The 19,848-nt window shown below is 44.8% G+C and overlaps 1 protein-coding gene across 1 annotated transcript in view; it reads right to left on the minus strand.

Moving 5' to 3' along the window:
* Window positions 1-17,408: 17,408 nt before the first annotated feature.
* The window catches only part of LOC8050659 (diuretic hormone receptor), a 71,143-nt gene continuing 68,703 nt past the window's right edge, over window positions 17,409-19,848 (minus strand). Inside the window, exon 12 of the mRNA XM_042294347.1 lies at window positions 17,409-17,579. Within this exon, the coding sequence (XP_042150281.1) occupies window positions 17,409-17,579 (171 nt within the window). The remainder of the gene's footprint in view (window positions 17,580-19,848) is intronic.

Consider the following 19,848-nt stretch of genomic DNA (forward strand, 5'->3'; position numbering starts at 1 on the left):
CACTGAGTTCAGAACATTCGTAAGCCACCATGAACACTACCATCACTAGACATCAACATGAACATTCCAGGCATGGAAACAAAAGCATCGGTTAATACGCGCGTTGAAAGGACATTGACTCTTTCACATACAGCAAACGTACGACATGAACATCCACGTGCTAACCGACGGATCAACCAAGGATGGATGATCAACGTCATCATATATAGTACCCCGTTTCAACTAATGGTCATCCTTTCGGCTGTCACATCATACTTCTTCAACTACCGCAGAATTACATTCTTTACTCACGACGGCAATGTACAGCGAAAATAGCTCGACAGCGAATTCCTGGGTAACATGTACCGGCTCAAAGACTGCACTACAATCCATAAATACCCTGAACACTCTCAACGAAATTATGTCTGTTGTGTACCAAATTCGTGAAGAACTTGGAGAAGGAATGGGATTTGGACATACCTTCAATGGGTTCCTGGATATAGCGGCGTTTTAGAAAACACCCTACCTGACCAACTGGGCACGGGCGCGCATACGAGCAACAACGTCCACCTCACTCCTTTTACAAAAAACGATGCCAGGTGATACATTTGTTGTCTGCGTCGTTCGTTGGTTTGACACGTATATGCCCCATGGTGAAAGTGCCGACGTCGTGTTCGCGCTAATGGTGTCCAACAGTTCAAAACGCGGGCGAGCTTGTGAACAATCATAATTAAGAATTAAAACCTTGAGACAAGAAAACAAAACGGGGCATACACACCACCGTCTCCAGCATTTTAATTTTGAGACAGTGGTGTGTATGTCGGTTTTGTTTCCTTGTCTCAAAGTTTTCTTTCTTAATTATGAGTGCACACAAATACATGTACGAAGCCGTTTTAGCACCATTATAATGCAATGTATTGGAAAGAAAGACGCCGTAACTGACGATTATTTCATCTGCCTTAATGTGAAATGTTCCAAGCTACCTAGTACATTCGAATTATTCCAGATATTTGCTCTTATAATCGAGCGCAAGCAAAAAATGCCCTTACTTTTTCCCATAGAAATGCATTACCCGAAGTCAATTTTCGACTGGTTTTTGTCTGCTTCAGTTGGTCACAGCATGCTAGTGCCATTTTAACCTCTAGCATACATTATACTAACTCTAAGGTTGTACTGCGTACCGCAGCATCATGGTGTTACGTCACGTCAGGAACGCACGGCTAATGATCAGTGTTGCAAGCCCTTTAGCAGATACAGATATAGTTTGGATTTTGCCGTAGACGCCCAAAGCAAACTTTGAGCAGTAATATTAGAAAAAAAAAACTATACTCAATATCGAACAAAAGTATACCTTCTAATTCACTGACCCTGCTTTAGCTGAAAACAGTCGTAAACCCAAATTCACAAATATTTACAGGGGTTGCATTTTAAGTGTGATATTTTTAGTGCCTTGGCAAGGTTTGACCGATGGGTTCTAGGCAGACATGTACAAATTACTCAAAACAAGTAGTTAAGTTAAGTTACTGAGTATCGACGCCAAAAGTAATTGGAGTAGAGTAGAAATTACGCATTTGTAATAGTAATTGAGTAAACTACTAACTACTGTAAAAAGTAGCGAGTTACTTTGAAGTTACTTTCGAAGTTACTTTTTTATACTTTTGTGGTAGCAAAATGAAGAGCAGTTTTGATCAATGAAAAACCCTGCGAGCCTAAAATAAATGCAGTCTATCTATGGCTTGCGTTTTCGCCAAAATAGTTTATTCGCTCGCAGAAGCAATTGACTTTCAAAGTTCTTGACAGGAGAGTTTTCCCCTTTTCCTTCTAAGGACGTCCCCAGCCAAGCTAAATAGACGTTCCACCGACGGGCTGGATGGAACGGCAGCGTTGAATTTGAGAAACAGGCTGTGCAGGGTTGGGTAAGCGAGTGTCGGCATCTTAGGTGTCCATGACTAAACATGTGAGGTTTGCCTCGGGTAGAGGATCTTTTATAACAAACTCTCCTCCTTTTTTCTTTTTTCTTCGTCAAGTTGAGATTGTTATGTCTGGCCCCTCTTTATTCCGACGTCGTTCTGAGAGTACGCTGAGCGAGTGCCTTAGACCGTCAAGGATTCAAGTCTCGCGCCACGACAATGAGATCATCCTGACGACTGCGCGTCCCGTTGTAGTGCTAGTGCTACGCTACTGAAAAAAAATTGTTTTGGTTTAACAGATGATGAACCTAAGTATACTTCGCCGCTGACGCCCGGTCCAACAAAATGATCTCCCAAGGGCAACTCGCAATCCTCCCCGGCGACTACAATATTCTGATGCGCCTGACACGCCTGACAAGTAAATCGTGTTTAACAAAGAGGAGGCCTCCCAGGCATGGATGGTCGGAAAGACGCGAAGAATTACGTGAACAAGCATCGTCGCTCGTATACAGTTGCAGCTGGAAGAGGGAACGTGCTTCCATGAACGGATTATCCGTGCCAGGGTTTGTGCTCGGGGGAGTCCGGCTTTGCAAAGGCGTATGCGCTGACGACAAGGCGACCATGGGAACAGGCGCCCAGCTGCGAGGTCATTCCAGTGGCGCCTCCCATGGAACCTACCGCTTGAGTCAGAACTCACTAAAGACAAACACGAAAACAATAACAATTCTCGGAGTGTCCCCGTCTTTCATGGTTGCAGCTGGGAACGCGGCGCCTGGGTGCATTACCGGATTAGGTCAATACCCGACCAAGGCTTGTTAAGCATCTCTTCCTGCGTTCGTGCGTGCCGGTGTTATGTTTTGGCTGCTCGTCGCCACCTTGGCCCAAGGACGCCTTCCCGAACAAGGGGGCCCCTTGTTCGGGAATGTCACTTTATCTGCCGGCGTCTTATTCATTCCTGCGCTCAAACTTTCGTGATGGGCAAAATTAGCACTATATAATTTCGAAAGTAGTTAGTAATTTGAGTAGAAGCTACCTGAAAAAAGTAGTTAAATTAAACTACTAATTACCCAAATCAAGTTGTAATTGAAAGTTACCAAGTTACTCGAAAAAGTAGTTAAACTACAGTAGTTTGAGTAGAGTAGTTGAACTACGTCCAAGTCTGGTTCTAGGTTCTGGTCTTGGCGTTCATCCTGTCCGCGCATTTGCTAGTTTCTCTGGTTTAGAGCAATGACCAAAAACATTCGGCGCGCTCTCTCTGAACGGTAACCTGCGTGTCTCTCCCACAATGTCCGAACTGCCAGAAGTACCGGATTGCGTACCGCTGCCCGATGCTCAAAGGAGACCGGCAAGTGACATCTTTTTTAATCGATTCAACCAATCAGATATTCCATCAGTATCGTACTTCAATGACTGTGCAGTGTCAGTAGCAGACAGCGCGAAAGTTTTTGGGCCACTGAGAGTGCAGAGTAATACCGCTTATTTTTATCACTAAACAAATGGATTAAAGGAAGGTCAGTGATTGGTGTTTCAGGACATCCTGAGGAGTTTTGCAGGCCAAGAGATTCTGAGAGATTTCAACCTCCCCAATCTAACCCAATCTAACCGCACCAGGCCGTTTTTTTTTTGTTTTTTTTTTATTTGGGGAGGGGGGGGGGGATAGCACGGTTACATGGTTAGACAGGAAGTCTGTTTTGGCTATATATGTACATACAAAAGCAAGACCCAAGTCTTGAGAGAGATGTTTATTACTTCGAACAGGCCACCATTATTTTGCAACAGTGGGGATATTTTCCGCCGCCAACCCGCACGTTCGTACACCACCGGTCGGGGTTCGGTACTAGTGGAGCACACCTAAATATGTAAAAAAAGAATCAGTTAGAGTGGCGCAGAAAGTTAGGTGCGAGCAGATGTGTGTAAATGAAGAAAATATAAGGCATAAGTAGTTTTTATTTTATTTCTTGTTAGTCAGCCTTGCAATAGTATAAATCGATACTGCAGTAAATAATTAGAATAATGCTAGAGGAATAATAATGGGAAATAAGGTTTTTTCGGTTGTACTTGTAAAATAAGCGACGGGCTAGGAAGTGACCACTTTTTCTTGTTGCCTGCTTTTTAAGTGTTGCGCTACTCATATGACGATCCAGCGCCCAATGCGCCCAATGCTGATTTGGGATGCTAATTTGCAATTACCATCCGAAATCAGCATTGGGCGTCTTTTGATTTTTACCAAGCTATGAAAACTGAGCCATGTATAGTAAGACGCCTACGGACTATAGGAGAAGGACAAAGCAAACGCCTAAAATGGAACTTTTGTATGAAATTCCATATAATGCGTTAGAAATATACAATAAATATCTGCCTGGTCTCCTTTAGGACGTCGTGAAGAAGACAGTGTCACTGCCGAAAAGTCGACAGACTTCAGGCCCCTTTCGTACTTTTTTAATGTTTAAGTCTTTCTTTTATTTTACATTTAACAATTTATTTTTGTGAGTTCTTGCGTTTAAATTTGACTTTTATTATGCCATTTTTAATTGTACTCTCCGTGTATCTAGCGTTTTTTTTTTGTCTATAGCCTTGATTGTTCTCATGAACTAGTACAACTTCTTTTTTTCGGCACATTGCTTTGCTCTTTTTTGTGACTTTTTTCGCCATTAAATTAGATTTTTTTATTTTGATCATCCCACGGCTGCTGTGTCGCGCACCCTACTTTTGCATATATATATATGTATATATATATCTTTTGCGTGGCGGGAAGCTGGTTGTTTAGATGTTTGTATTTATCGTTCTCGTTGTACGGATACGTTAAAGCAAGTCCTATTATAAAAGAAAAGTATTTTCCCTTACGTTGACACCTTAAGTTCCTAACTGAGGGCGTCGCATACAACCTCTTCACATCTGCCGGCAGGCTGCAGCGCCTCCTGGTGTCGCAATCTTCCCGCTTTGGTGATACATTCCTCTGAATGAAAAGATCAATGTTCAAAATAAAATGCAAGCGTTTGCACAGAAACTAATTGTGTTATGTGCATGTTTATACATCCGGAAGTTAGTCAGACAGACTCAGACTCAAGGGGTGTCTGGTGTTTCAGCGTTAGATGAGCAATTTAGCCAGTGTGGTACAACCGCAAGCCTGGGGTCTTTAACGTGCACCACGCAGTAGTGATACACGACCGCACGCCGGTACGGTGCTCCTCCAGATCGAAACGGGCAGGATGTCGAGCTCTCGCTCCAAGCAGTGGTGTAGGAGGGGGGGGGGGGGGGGGGGGGGAGGGGGGCTGTTGCGGTGGCTGAAAAGAACACCCTGCATATAGATATACTTATTTGAAAATTTTACATGAAAGTTTTCCTGACAGTTCTAAATAAATATAAATCGTAATCATTTTGGGTTGTCATATTCAGTCTCTACATAGCTAAATAAAAAAAGTATCTTGAAAGAAACTAAGTTACTATGACGAAACAACTGTAACTGTAACCCGTTACTTTCATATTTATGTAACCGTAACTACAACCTAATACATTTTTGACAAAATATCTGTAAACGTAACCTATTACTTTTTAAAAGTAACTTATCCAAGACTGGTGAAAAGGGAAGTGTTGCGGCGGGCCACGAAAAGGGGGTGGGGGTCGCGTCGGACCACCGCCCTTGGTGTTGCTTACCCTAGTGACGCCAGTGGTGCCACGTGCTCCAAGCTGGTGTGCCCTAGGTTATACTCAGCCACAGGTCCCCCCCCCCCCCCGGCCCCTCCCCTTTGTACAGTACACATATATAGTAGCCTGAAACAAGAAGCAAGATGATTGTTCTGAAGCTTGTGTGTCTTGTCAAATATTTAAGAGTGGACAGTTGGGCTAGATGGTGAACTAGTCCAACTGTCCATTCCTGTTCATGGATGGCAGCTCCTTGTCTTGTGTGTAATTCTCTCGCTCATGTCCTTGTATTTCGCACTGTTTTTCAAATATTTATTAACCCTAACCCTAGACGCAATTGTGATACTATTGTTCCTTCTACAGATTTTATGAGGATAATTAATTTTTGAACGTTTCGTTTACCTCGGAAGGGACTTCTATTATCGTTAGTAAGAAAGTTATTGCAAAGCTTATTGTGCACAACTTCACCTTGAGCCACCAACTGAAGACCTTAGTGATTATTTGTCACTGGGTTGGACAGTGATATAAGGTGCTCTCCTCCTTATAAAAATATAAAAGAAGAATATTTTTAGTTTCGTTCAAAGTAAACATGTTGTGAACGCTTCAAAGCTTTGGTGTTAGGCACCAAGAACTGTTTAGGAAGGCTTGTTATGTTTGTTATATAAATTACATGAAGAAAAAATATGATTTAATAGATTTAAGTTTGTGGGTCGCATTTAGTTCGGGAGTCGCGTGAAGAAATTGAAAACATTTTTGTGCGTGTCAATTTCTTTTTTATATCAGGTGTACTGTAGTCAGTGCAGTCGGAAATTCTCCCAGAGGAAAACATACTGCACACGCGCAGTGTTGCTCGCTGGGAAACCCGCTTCCATTGAATCGAATTCATACTCGAGAAAGAGAGCACATCGGTGTAGAAAAAATGTAACATACAACCCTAACAGTTCGAATAATTGGTTTGATCTTACCGAGTGAGTGGTTTTTTTTTGTTTGTTCTTTAATTCGTAAGTGTCTTGTACCCTCGTCCTCTCCTGCACTCAGTTCCCCCAACATGACTTCCAACATTTTGAGGTCGAATTTACGGAAGTTTTGCAGCCTTGTTTTTCGAAAAGATGGCTACATCTTCAAACTTTCCTAGTTCAACTGACGGCTTTATATCACGAGAGTAGCTGCTGTCTTGGAGAAAAAAAAACTAATTCGGAAAATTAGGAGGCTGCACCAGTCGCCAATTTTTTCCGATTATTTTATAGTAGCCGACCAAATTAAGAATGGGACCACATAGATCCGTATCACTTACGGTGTTTACCCTCATTGGTAATTGAAATAAATTAAATTGAATTCATTTCCCCCACATTGTGCCGAGGACACCGGACAAAACTTTGTGCACCAAAACACCGGACAAAGCACCAAGACACCGGAAAAACCTTCGAGCACCAAGAAAAACCAAAATATAACGACACATATACTCCTAAGCCACACAGGAAAAAAAGGCCGCTGTATTGGCTTTAGTAATTATTTTCAAATAAACCAGTATAGCAGTCAAAACAGGTTGCACGTGTGTTGCAACCTGCCTATGGAGTTAGGTGTCAATTACGGTTGGTTTGTGGTTATTATATGAAATAAAGACTGCCAAGTCAAGGCGGAGTATGATTCGTTTTTCTCCTTACGACATGGCCACATCGAAGTTATCGAAACTGCAATGACGCTGCGATATATTCGAGACCCAATATACCATAAAAACGACAAAACTGGAGACGCCAAACATTCTGATAACAATAGCTCGGAGTACTTACCCGCTTCAACCGTCACCGGGACGATTCTCGTTAACGTGTCATAACCGCTGTCTTGCGCGTGCGTGTCAAGCGCAGAAACAAAAACAAAAAGATAGGCGAACCTGGTAAACATGCTAACGAAACTCTAAATAATGAATGTTGTTAGGGAAATAATTTTAAGCGATTTTTATAGTTTAGATCCCGTAAGTATTATTCGTGTTTACTACGTGAAATCGTTAAAGGTTTGAAAAGCCACGCCTTTTCAACTGGCTCCCATACTATCTACAATCAAGCGTTAAGAAAAAACAACTAAATAGTCTATGTTTTGTTTGACCCTAGGTCAGAGTATAGCCAACGCTACGAGCGGAAGGGCCAATTAGGCTGTCTCATAGGCGTAACATCACGACGTTAGTAGATTTTCTGGGCGGACGCTGGCATCGCCGAAACCAATCCTAGCGCAGTAAATGCGGCGTGCATTTGGGCTTTGGGTGTACGTGTCCGCGTTTAGACGCCCTCTTCCCTTTGGCTGCGCCTTTACTCGTGAGGAACGAAGTAAAGCGGTGTAATTTTCGAGTTGTTACGATGTCGCTGACAGATTCATTAAGATGATGTCCTCGCAGGGGCTAACGTCGTTTCGGCCCCTGTTCACACTTCAGCCAGAAGATTCGCGCATCTCGACAAGACGGTGCAAGTTGTGTCGTAAAAAAAGCATCTTTGCGAGGTCTTTTTTCTCGGGTTGTAAAGAATCGTGATCGCGTGCGTTCGTGTTTCGTTCGTTTATAAAAGGCTCGGTAATTGCTTTCGGCCCAGTAACGCCCGTGCTCCGTTGCAGCTGCAACGACGGCCCAAGCCCGGCGCGTTTCGCCTCTGGTAGAGTTCATAAATATGTTATGGCCTCGATTTAAAAAAAAAAATAAAAAGAAAGGAACAAGAGGTACCTTTTCAGTTTTAACTGACGATGAATCGCAGCAGACGCTGCGAGCAATCGAGGCCGATCCAATGCCACGTTAGTGTCGTGTGCCGGTCGGGAGGGGCGTGGCAAAGCGCGGCGTAGTCACGTGGTAAGTTCAAAGTGCCGGATTGGCTGGCATGCTCCGTGGCGTCTTTTTGCGGTCTATCGCGAGGTAAAACAAATTATAGAAGCGCAGTTGAAAAAAAAAAAAAAAGAAAACGTTTTGAGTGAAGGCGTTTGTATTTGGTTTGCTTGCGTTTGATTTATCGAAACGTAGGAATTCATAATTATATCCCACTCGCACTAATTAACTTTCGATTGCTTCTTATAATTGCTTTTTTAATGTCATTTATTACAGAAATTTTCTATGAAGTACGCACGGTTGTTTCGCAAAAAAGTTGGCAGCATGAGGGGCAAAACTACGTCTTCTATTCCGGAAGCTTATGATTGCACCATCCCAGAAGTCGGTCTAGAACGTCGAGAGCAAACATTTCTTTTCACTCGATAAAACTTTTAAAGCAAATTTAAGCGAGAATACGTACGTATGTGGTAAATTTTATAACTGACGCAAGCGTTAAAAAATAAATTCGCCAAAATGAAAAGAAAAGACGTTGCAGTTCCCGTAAAATACGCGCTTGTCTGCTCTTTCAGAGATTACTTGGAGAGACTTTCATGTAGGGTCTACAGCTCTAGCGTTAAATAGAGCCCGCAGTGAAACTCTAAATACGCAGAGAGCATGTGCAACGTCACACTGAGGACTTATCGAAGCCTTCTCTTAAAGTCCGACCGTAGCTGTCTGGTGGAGCCAATCAGGGATCGTGAATAGTTTATCGGCATGGTACTCGTCATCTCTGCACAATCCCCGACTGAACCAATCACGCGGAGAACCAATCACGGCGCATCCTTTGTGCGTGATTGGTTTCGCCACCGATAGCGAACGCACAAGGACGGCGAAGCCTTGACGGTGCGCCTTCGACGCTGCTTGATATTATGGGGAGCGCAAGTTCGTCTGCTTTTTTTGCAGGGGTTCTGGTGACGTCAGAACGTCAAGCTCTGATTGGTTCTAAATGAAGGATAGTGGTGGCGAATGCCGAACCTTTTACTATCGCTCTGCGGCCGATCGGAGATCGGCATTGGGCGATAAGAATGGCAAAGAACGACTTACGAAGCAGGGAACTGGAGCTTGAAAGGCCGCCCCCTGCGTTTCTTAAACTGCCAGCGATTATATAGGTGCATTTGTATTCGCTAACATCGAAGTTTTCACAAAAGCAAATGGTAGACGGCCACTGAGTAAACACCGCTATTGCCTGTCATCGCAGCAGTGACGTCGAGTACACCACCGACGCCATGAGAGTGGGAGCTCCTGTAGAATTTGGCAGAATGAAACCGGCAGGGCGTGTTTTTCAAACGCCCGGCTTCTAGAACTTGCTCCGTGCCTTCGGCCATGCTTTGGTAGCGCGCGCGCGCGCGCGCACGAGGTGTACGAGACGCTCAAGCGTTCTCGAAGGCAAGAAGCTCCTTCCTGCCGTTATCATGCATTGCCAGGGATCCCAGCCCTTTCCAGAAAAGGGCTCCTGGCTTGTTCTATTCTCAGTGTTGGTGCGTATGGCGCGTGACTTGCTCGCCTTCCGAAGCGACGAACATGCGTTCTCTGGACTGAGGAGATCGCGCGCTCCGCTGAGGGCTCGTTAATTAACGAATGGTGTATAGTCGTCTTTTTTTTTTTAATTTTTTTTAGTCTCTGGTTTTTATCATGATACGATACTGAAGCTCGCCTGCCTCGTTAATTCGAGCCATTAGCAATCGCGTCCGGGCGTATAAGCAATACCGATCCTGCGTTTGACGGGAGCTCCGAAACGGGTTAACGAGGTTTAGGGAGCTACGAGACAAACATATTGGATAAAACCCCGAGACTGGGGGGGGAAAAAAGGACAACACAACACGAGACTGCTTGAAGGTAAAATTGTACAACGCGCCATTCGGGAGGCGGGGCAGGGGCGGGAAAATGTGCTCTTGACACGTTTTAAAGTGACGTGTAATCAAACAAGGTGCCACTGGCGTAAACAAACTCGACGCGGTTATTTACTTTCAATCGTATTTAGATTTTTACTTCGTAGGTTCCAATACTTCGTTTTCTCATGGGCTACAAAAAATTTAACTTCGTTGAGGTGCGTAATTCGCGAAAACGTACGGAAAATGTGACGTCGTCAGGGAGCGTAATTGGGATGTTGCGTCTCACGGTTTGTCGATGCATGCACCAATACTGCGGACAGGGTTTACGGTTGCTCATTAATAAATATGAATTATGAATGCCAACGCTGAGATTTCTCTTGAGGGCACGATTCGCGATGAGTCCGTAAACGAAAGGCGGTGCGCAAAATCTCTTATTAAAGATTTTGAATTAAACGTGATTTGGAATACGCGCAAGATCAATTCCATCTTGAAAACAAGGCCCGCGCTTGGCTTCATCGTTAGTGAACCTCCGACCCGCCCCGTGCGGCAAGCTCGCCGACACTCGACGAGACGACGCAAAGCGGCATACGGACGCATCTTGGCGCCGCCGCCCGCTAGCGTCGTGCTCGTTGTGTGACGCCACAAAACGCGCCGGCGGCGACGCTGACGCGAGCTCGGTGGCGTTGCGTATATCCACTAGTGATGAGGTCTGTGGACCTTGTCTTTTATGCTGTCTTGGCAGGATGCGGTTACGTTGAACACTAGTGACATTAAGCTCGTCACCTTTTATAAATATTACCTTCGTTCGATTTACTTGCACGTCCTGCACCGGTGCAGAAATGTGTGGGGCAGTCTACTTCCGGTATGTGTAATGAGATACGACCGGAAGTCGACACTCCCTACACTTTTCTCAGGAAAAGGCTAAAGCAATATTTCCCGCGACAAGGAGAGACGTATGAAAAGTACCGGCCGGAAATGTCACAATGTTCGAAAAAGTTTATTTATCGTTGTATTTTTTTGCGTATGTTGTCAAATGTATGAGCACAGATGCTGCTTAATATTTTACGTCGAGACAATAAATAATACTAATAACGATTTTAGTTTGTAATTCGCAAATGTTCTAAATCACCTCTTGGACACTTTTGATGTCGTTACAAGTATGATGTCGTTGATGATTATTACCTCAATTGGTCCGACTCCTTCTAGAGACATTGCCTATCAAGGAGGCAGTGTTCACCGTGCCGACATGTTTGAGTAAAACTCAATATTGAAGGAGGATGAATTTAGTAAACCTCTGTCGACAGTACATAAAAAATAGGCACCACAGGTTTTAGACAATTTTAAATATAACTAATGTTTGATAACTTAGTTTTACTTTTATTCTTTGAGGTAATGAACACCAGACATTTCTACAGGCTTATAAAGCTCGTTAAACGCAGGGAGTGTTTTCTTTAGAAACAAGTAGCACTTTGAAGATTTGTTATAGCTATTGGGACAACCAAAACAGACCAATATTATTCCCTTCGAGAATAATAATATTTTCATAAAAAATTTGGAGCGTTGCCTTTATCATATACAAGTGAAGTACATCGTTCCAATGGATTATTTAGACCCTCTATAATTTTATACATCCTAGCTGATGACCTTCATTCCCTTAGCAGCATAGTGTGCTCTGAGCATATGTGCAGTATTCTGGGTAGCGCGAAACTGCAACAGCTTTTCCCGAAGCCTCAAGACGAGACTACGACATCCGCGTCCCGGGAAGTGGGGCATTACGTCGTACTAACCGCCATTCGTCCGAGGCACAAGTCGGGCCTTTCTTTCGGACACTTTGGGACAGCTGCGTCGAAATTGAAGAATCGGCGCTGGAAACCTCACGCCACGACGACGGAGGGAGGAAAGATGGAAAGGGTAGCGGTTGATTTCGGGCGCTCCCATTTGTTCCCATTTTGAGAAACGGTCACGGCTGTCCAGAGTTTTGCAGCGTTTCGTGTAGATGAGAGTGTTTTTCGCGTTTGCTGATGCCCTGCGTCTTGCCATTATTTTTTTTTATCTAGTTTCTCTCGGCCTCGCCACCGGACAAGGCGAAGTTTACAAGAAAGAAAAAAAAAAAAAGTTCGATATGTTTAGACGTTGTCGTCCCCGAAGAGAAGTTGTGATGGAAAATTTTTGATTTGTTATTAATATAATAAATATAAAAAATGTGGTTTTATGTCACCCGCAAGCGCGACTCGAAATACCTTCAAATTAGATTACGGCAGCTCCTACGCGCTTTAAGTTCTTTTACCGTTTCAGACCTCAGAATAAGCTTCAGAACATCGGGACTCAATATATTCAAAGGGTGTGTTTTTTTGTTCAATTTTCAGAAAATTTAGGAGACGGCGTTGTATTCATGGGGTCATTTGTCACTCGGAAAGGTTTTTTTTTTCTTTTTTTATTTGCAGGATAATTTAACCTCCCCATTATTAAAGGAGTGATGCAACAATTTTTCTACTTTGCGCAAATACCGCTTAAAACGGATCCCTAACGTTAATGCCCTATGGAACACGTGTTCGTTCTTCACCCCACGCAATAGAAGTCTCAGAAAAAAATTTAAGAAAAACGAGCAGCGTTCACCTCCTCAAGTCGCAGCCAGAACAAGCGGCCACGTGATCTGGAGCCGATTATATGCCGCCAATGTTGATCATAGCCACGCGCTGGGGTTGGCAAAGCACAGGACACGAGCTGAGTTCCAGACATTGTTATGGCTCGGCTGTTGTCGTCGTTGCAGCGATTGGACACGGGCCACTACCCGAATGCTTCTTGAACTATAGCAATTATCACGAGCCCAAGTCGAGTGCTCACGCAATGCTCGGGTCCAATCTATGAACCGCATTAAAATATCGTCACTTGGGTGTACTGCGATCCCCACGTTACGTCATCAAATTTTGCAAAGGAGAGATTGAATGAAAATGATCGCTTTTGTCCTTGAAATTACACCGCAACAAAGGAGTTTCTTGGCCAGTGGCGTTGCGTGTGGGTATCCTTGAGTCCCAGGTGTGCCAGTAAGCTCGTGTAGAGTGAAAAACATTCCAATTGAATATCGTTGCACCCGTCCTTTAACTTGTGTTTTTTACAACTGCATGGAGTAAAGTTTCAGCACGCTTTGTCGAGGAACAACCACCTTTGGTACATGCTTTGATAGTTTGGGAATCAGAGATCCTATAACAAAATGATAACTTTGAGACAGACATAGTTAGCGCGACCACGCCTTCGGGGTTATTATTAAAACTGTCCATTAAAACAAGTAAAACGTCTATTAAAACAATTGTATATATATTCAGAAGTCTCTAAATCAAAGTGTTAATGTATGGTTGTAGCATGAAAACTTAGGAAATAATAAAGGAACGCTAACCAATCCCTACAAAACTAGGGTCCCAACGTTTCAAAACCGACTGCGTTCTTCTTCAGGCGTGACTTACACCCCATTCCCACGGCCAGCATAGAGGTTCCTTTAACATAGGTTTCATTTCAATCGGCGAAGCAGCCAGTGCTCTTGGGTCGCGAGCACATTCCGCGCGCGGAGGCAGATTCGCTGTCGACCAAAAAGGTCCCTGAGCTAAAGGGGCTTTTATGATCGTGTGAATGGGGTATTAATCATTGAAGCGCAAGAACTTTTTCTGATGGTTATGGTGATGCTTTATTTTTCTTCATCAGTAACGCTTAGCGCGTTTGTGTATACGGATGGTAAAGCGCCCAGAGATATACTGATGTTGTCTGGTGTAAGTTAGCTGTGTCATGATTCAATAAAATGTACTTGCCGGGGGTTACTCTCGACGTCTACAATGCACGTGTTCTTGAAGTCTATTCAGTTCTCTTCGATGTCAGAATGTTCCGCAACAGCATCGCGCTCGTGGTAAAAATTGCGCACATCGTTTTTGTGTTGGAGATGCCGAAGCCCCAAGGGGAAATTCTTTGATCTGCTGGTGTATTTGGCGGGTCAATCAGAGCAGGGAATTCTGTAGACGACTCTCTATTTATTTTCTTTAGGGGACGATCTTTTGGCCATGGCATAATTCGTCCCATTGTTTACAGAGGCTTGTGGGCTACCTTAATTCCATGTTTTGTTAGGACGCGTGCCAGTGACCCTTTATTTAGGGCACGCCGCTGTGTGTAGTTTTTTTCTTCTTGATGTGCGCGCCGGTGAGTCCGACCTTAAAGCGCGAAACACATGTACGACGAAACCTTCCGATCCGACGTGCGGACTGCCGGAATGACCTTGGGGGGCGAGGGTTTTCGTAGCATCGGAGAGCGTTGAAAACCCTCGCCTCCGACCGTCGTATTGCGTGGTCGGACGTCGGATCGGACGGTTTCGTCGTACATGTGTTTCGCGCTTAACTGCAGACAACTCGATGAATAAAGCTGTTGGTTTAGCCGTTCTTGAGATCTGGAATGACAGTCTCTTCTTCAAATTTCTTCTGTCTCCAATGAGCAGATGGTCCTCGCTCTGGAGAAGAGTGTCGATGCCACCGATGCTTTGTGACTCGTCGGATGTTTTGAATCAAATCAAACCTTCGTGCGTTGGCTTCCGATATACAGAATACACGACTTCATCTTTTCTCTTGATCAGTACATCGAGGAAAGGCAGACTGTTGTTATTCTAGCAAATCCATGGTAAACTTAATGGCGGGCTTGATGAAATTGATATGGGCGAGAAAGCTGTCTCTTTGTCTGTTTTTTGAGGATGCAGAAGCAGTCATCGAGGTAGCGGAGTAACTCTTTAGGGCTTGCAGAGAAAGACTGCAGGTCACGTTGTTTGATGTCTTCCATCGTAAGGTTTGCCATGATGACGGAAATGAGTGCGCCATAAAATCGCATGCTTTATTCATTGCTTACGCTTATGAGACTTCGGTTCCAACTGAAGGAACTTCCTGACCACAAATCGCAGAGTAGGTCATTCTTTCTGAATTTACCATGATGCTGTGTCACATAATTTGATTAATAACTCCGAATGATAAGCTCCTCTACGGATAACCAATACTGCGTCAGAAATCAGGAGAGTGGGTGGAAACGCGCTGATAACGAAGATGAACGAGTTTTTGAAACTTGAAGAAATGGCGTTATTGTCGTATCATAATATCATGATCGAACTCAATTATGTTATCAAGAAATATCGTTGCAATCTGTTACAACAGGCGCATTTTTATTAACTGGGCAATGCATATTGTGCGAAGTGAGGCAGTCGCTTCTAACCACACTTCCCGCTTATAACGAACATTAAGTCAGTACGTTCAGTCAGCACAGCCTGTACATGAATCCACTCAGCCTTTGTTAAATGGACTCATTGTATTGGCTGAAGCGTTTTCTCTTAAAAATCCAGTCCTTTTTTTAAACTGAAAGATTTATTGTCACGTCGGATCACAACTGACATTTATCCTTTGAACATTTCAATATAGAAGCGCCGCCGAATTACGTGCACGCCTCTGAATCAACCGTCAGCTCTCTCACTGTGTCGATAAAAACGGTTGTTAGATGGCGTAACATTCTCGTTTGTTATCATTTTATTTTCCCGTACTAACCTTTTTTTATGTTTTAATCCCAAGCACCGGGCAGCCGTATGAGGCGGAAAGCACCGACTGACCTTTCTCTCTTTCGTAACACGCACCTACTACCATGAATGCCTTCACTAATCGCATCCCCGACAGTGTCATTTTGATCCTATCATCAGTTCTGATTCAATTACTGGTATGTCCTTGTCTTCTTTGCGTTCAGGGGCGTCGCGAACCAAAACACCAGCCCACGTATTGTTTTTTTTTTTTTTTTTTTGTCGCTTTTTGTTTAACACGTATGTTTTCTTTTTATTGTAATTGAGAGAAGAGAAAGATATAGACAAATAGAATTGCAACCTTGGCACATCCGAGTCGTTATATAATACGCGACCGCTGAAGCGAAGAATCGATGGCACGATAAAAGAAAATAAATATTTAGAAGCATTTCTTTCGTTTCTCGAGACTCGTCACTGGATAAACAAAACATTTCATTCACAAAACCCATTGCACAAGTCCCAGTTTTTTTTTTCTTCTTTTCTTTTTAAAGCTCGATTTTTGTTTCTTGTTAGCCGAAGTTCCACGCGGTTTGGTCTTGGTCGCACCACAGAACGCAGCGTCTGGAGCCCGATTGGATTAGACTCACAGAATAGTTTTCGGAGCACCCCATATTTTATTTTCGATAGTTTCTTCGTACCTCGAGTGCCGCCACAGGTGCTGGCCTCATTCGTCTTTGCGGCAGTGACAGTATCTGCGCAAAGTGACGAATAAAAATAAACGATTGTTTCCCACCGGGTGGGCACCAGTTTCTCCGCTTATGACGCCCTGCACTGTCAATTACCGTGGTTATTTCTTCCCTCTTTTAAGCGGTCGATACCACGAAGATAAAACTGGGGTTGCGCCCCCGGCCGAGACATCCACTAAACTGTCCAAACGTGGCACTCCGATTGAACCTGAAGGTAGCGTTAGCATAAGATTAGACGCCGGTGGATGTATCATTTCTATATGGTGAGCCTGGCGGAGCTCATTGGGTTTTTCAGGTGGCACGGTCAAGTCTTGCTTATGCTTCGTTTCGCGTCAAGTCCGACCGCAGACAACGCTACGATCCAATACGGCTAATCAAGCAGCGCCAAGAGAGTGTCGTCATGAATCTAGTCGTCTTCGTGCGTTGCTATACCAATCAGGCGCAGTGAATGCACCGCAGTCCTGCGTATGAATCGATGGATAGATGCCAACGGCGGTATCTTTTATATCGGGCGGTAATTTGCGCCATCTAGCCTAGAAATTAAGAACCAAAGGTACGACTCCGCCCTTTGCCCTTCTAAGCCAATTGGCTTCCCTTTCAAAGTGTTGTAACTATCACCGGGATAATCTTTATGGGATAGGGAAAAAAACTGTCAGCAACCATCAAATACAGCTAGAGCCGTGGCGAGGCACGTTTGGCGTTGCTTGAATGGTTCCGTCGGATCCTTACACCCGCTGCGGTGGAACTTAAAATGAAACGTAGTATTTAGTCAAAGTGCCCGCGGACGCTACTGCTCAGCTTTAGGGTACTCCGAAAACTATCCGATGATTCCATCGATGGTCTGTCTCGTATTAGCGGTGATCTTCATCCGTTGGAGGGTCGGATCGGCGCGTCTGGTTAACAACGTAGCACCAGGGCGGTCTCTTCTGGTCTTTAGACTGCGTCATCCTTGGCCGGTCCGTAGGCGCCGTTGACGAGGCGGTGTCCGGCGGTCAGGAAGCTTCCCTGAGGAGCCACCGTGGACGTAGTGGAGGCGAAGCTGGCGCAGCTGGCCCTGGGAGCGCGACCCTTGTACAGGCGCGTCGTCTCGTTCTGCTGCGCCACCTGCGAAGGCGGGAAACGGGGCGTTGTACGAGTGCGCCAGACGTCTACAATGTGCGGTTGGTAGGACTAGCACATTGGGCGCGCCTCGCAAAGTTCGCATTACAAACTAACATAGCTGAACCTGGGCACGCAAACGTTGTTTCGCAAAAAAAAAAGAAAACTTTCAGCCTTTTTCCTCTGGTGAAGAAGCAAGACCAGCGAAGCTATATGTATTATGGTGGGAATGAAGTAATAGCCGGCCGCAAATCTGCAAGCCAGAGTGGAAAGGCTCGAAAGGTTGCCGACATCTATGAGCGACGGCGGTAGCTGTCCAGAGTTCTGTGGCATCAGGTCATTTGAGAACGGACACAATCCTGGGGAATCTAGCCCTGAAGAACTCCGCTGTAAAATGTGTTAAGTCTATTTTTTTTATAGCTCAACTTGGAGCTGGCTAAATTTTAGAAAGTAAACAGCAAAAATAAACGCAGTCGATTTTTTATGTCTTATTGGGAGCGTGAGACACTTATGCGCGACTCCAGCAAAAGGGACGACACCTTGTGGGGAAACACTGAACTAAACGAAACAAATTCTTTCCCGATTTCAGCTCACCCCTTGTGGCTTCCCTGATTAAATGTTGTCGGTGGTTGGCGCGATGAAACAGTTGCTCCGATGACCCTGTTGTTCGCGTCATATAAGCTCGTTGCTCAGGTCACTCTGACCGCAACCTACGCTACCGTGTGAATCAGACATGGTGCGCTCATCAACGTTCATCAAAACCGCAGTCTTTGCGTCGCTCCGCCGAAAAAGATCAAGAATTTGGAAGCTCGTTTACTCTAGCTCATCGCCGCATGCAGGTTGGAAACGTAGCGAATAAAAATTGGCGCAAACCATTTTGTGTTCAATGCCTTTCTGCTGAGACCCGAGCGTTGTGCGTTGAGCTGGTACAGGGCACGGCATGACCTGTCTAAAACCGCCATATGTGTCTGATAGTGGCGACCTCCCTAGGTCGCTGGAATGGCTAATAGGGGTCGCACCGCACGCCTTGGCAGCTAAAATCCCTGTATTGGCAGCTGGTTGACAACTCCAGCAGTGACAGCGTGCACCTTAGGCCGCATAGTCTAGCGCTGTCCGCTCCAGCTTATGTTGCTCGGAACACCGCCATGAGTTTAGTTTCTCTGCACTAAAATATGACTCTACGAAGCGTTTGTGTGATGGACGGTCGATAAGTCACTTCGGGGCGACATCCATCAATGCCGGTAACTGAAAGAAAAAAAATCTACGTGAGAAGTCTTTTCCTCTTTCTTATTATAAAATTGCTCTTCGCTCGCTAGCGGATCGAGTAGACGTATAGTGGGATTGAGATGATCGCGGCGGCTTTCGCCGTCGGATAGGGGGATCTGTGATTTTACTTTTCAGGTCTTTTGTATAAAACCTTAACGCCGAGCGTGGCCCCGAACGTTTTGTATCGCGCTGGGCTCATGTAAACTGACATCAATTAAAAACTAAGGTTTTCTGCTACGCAGGTTGTCTCTGCCAGTCCGTCCGTGTTGAATGCGAAATGATTTTGCATGCTGGGGGTCACACCGCGGCGCCACTGTCTCGTCACGGGCTTCCAATAAGTGCAGAAGGGCCCACGATAGACTTAAAGGAACAGTGCAACAATTTCAGGGCTTTGCTTAAATAATTGTGGAAGTTGATGCCTGACACTTCTGCAGTGAACTACACATAACAGATTTTGCCTGGATACCCTAGTTTTTATTTTAAAAAATGAAAAAGATCCAGGTTTTTGCCACCTCTCAACTCGTGCATCGTCTTCCGGGTCACGTGCACAGTGACGTCACTTGAGTAGGCGCGGAGTTCCGGAAAAGTTCTCTCTTTAGAGCCATCAGCGAGCAGCGAGAACTCATCCGCTCGCGACCCCGTGACCACCCGTCCTTGCCCGTCCGGCGCTGTCCCCCTCCCCCTCCAGCTTCTGGCGGCTGTTCGCGGTTTTGTGGACCTAGGATAGATGGCGCCACTAGGATAGATGGCGCCGTATAATAAAAGTTTTGTCGATGATACCAGGGTTTTGACGTATTTATATATATGATGGAACGACAAGATTTATAAAAAAGTTACCCTTTATCGAGCAGGTATTCGCACCACTTGCTATCTTTTTTACAACTACCCAAGTGACGTCACGCCGCTTGCTTCTCATGGCCGCCGCTCGTGGCTGCAGGTCGGGAAATATTCCAAGTTTTGCCTCGCTATTACGCGGCGGAATCGCAACATTTCGATGAAAGGAGGCGTG

The sequence above is a fragment of the Ixodes scapularis genome, unplaced genomic scaffold (genome assembly GCF_016920785.2).
Source record: "Ixodes scapularis isolate PalLabHiFi unplaced genomic scaffold, ASM1692078v2 PGA_scaffold5__190_contigs__length_132052651, whole genome shotgun sequence".
NCBI classification, from domain to species: Eukaryota; Metazoa; Arthropoda; class Arachnida; order Ixodida; family Ixodidae; genus Ixodes; species Ixodes scapularis.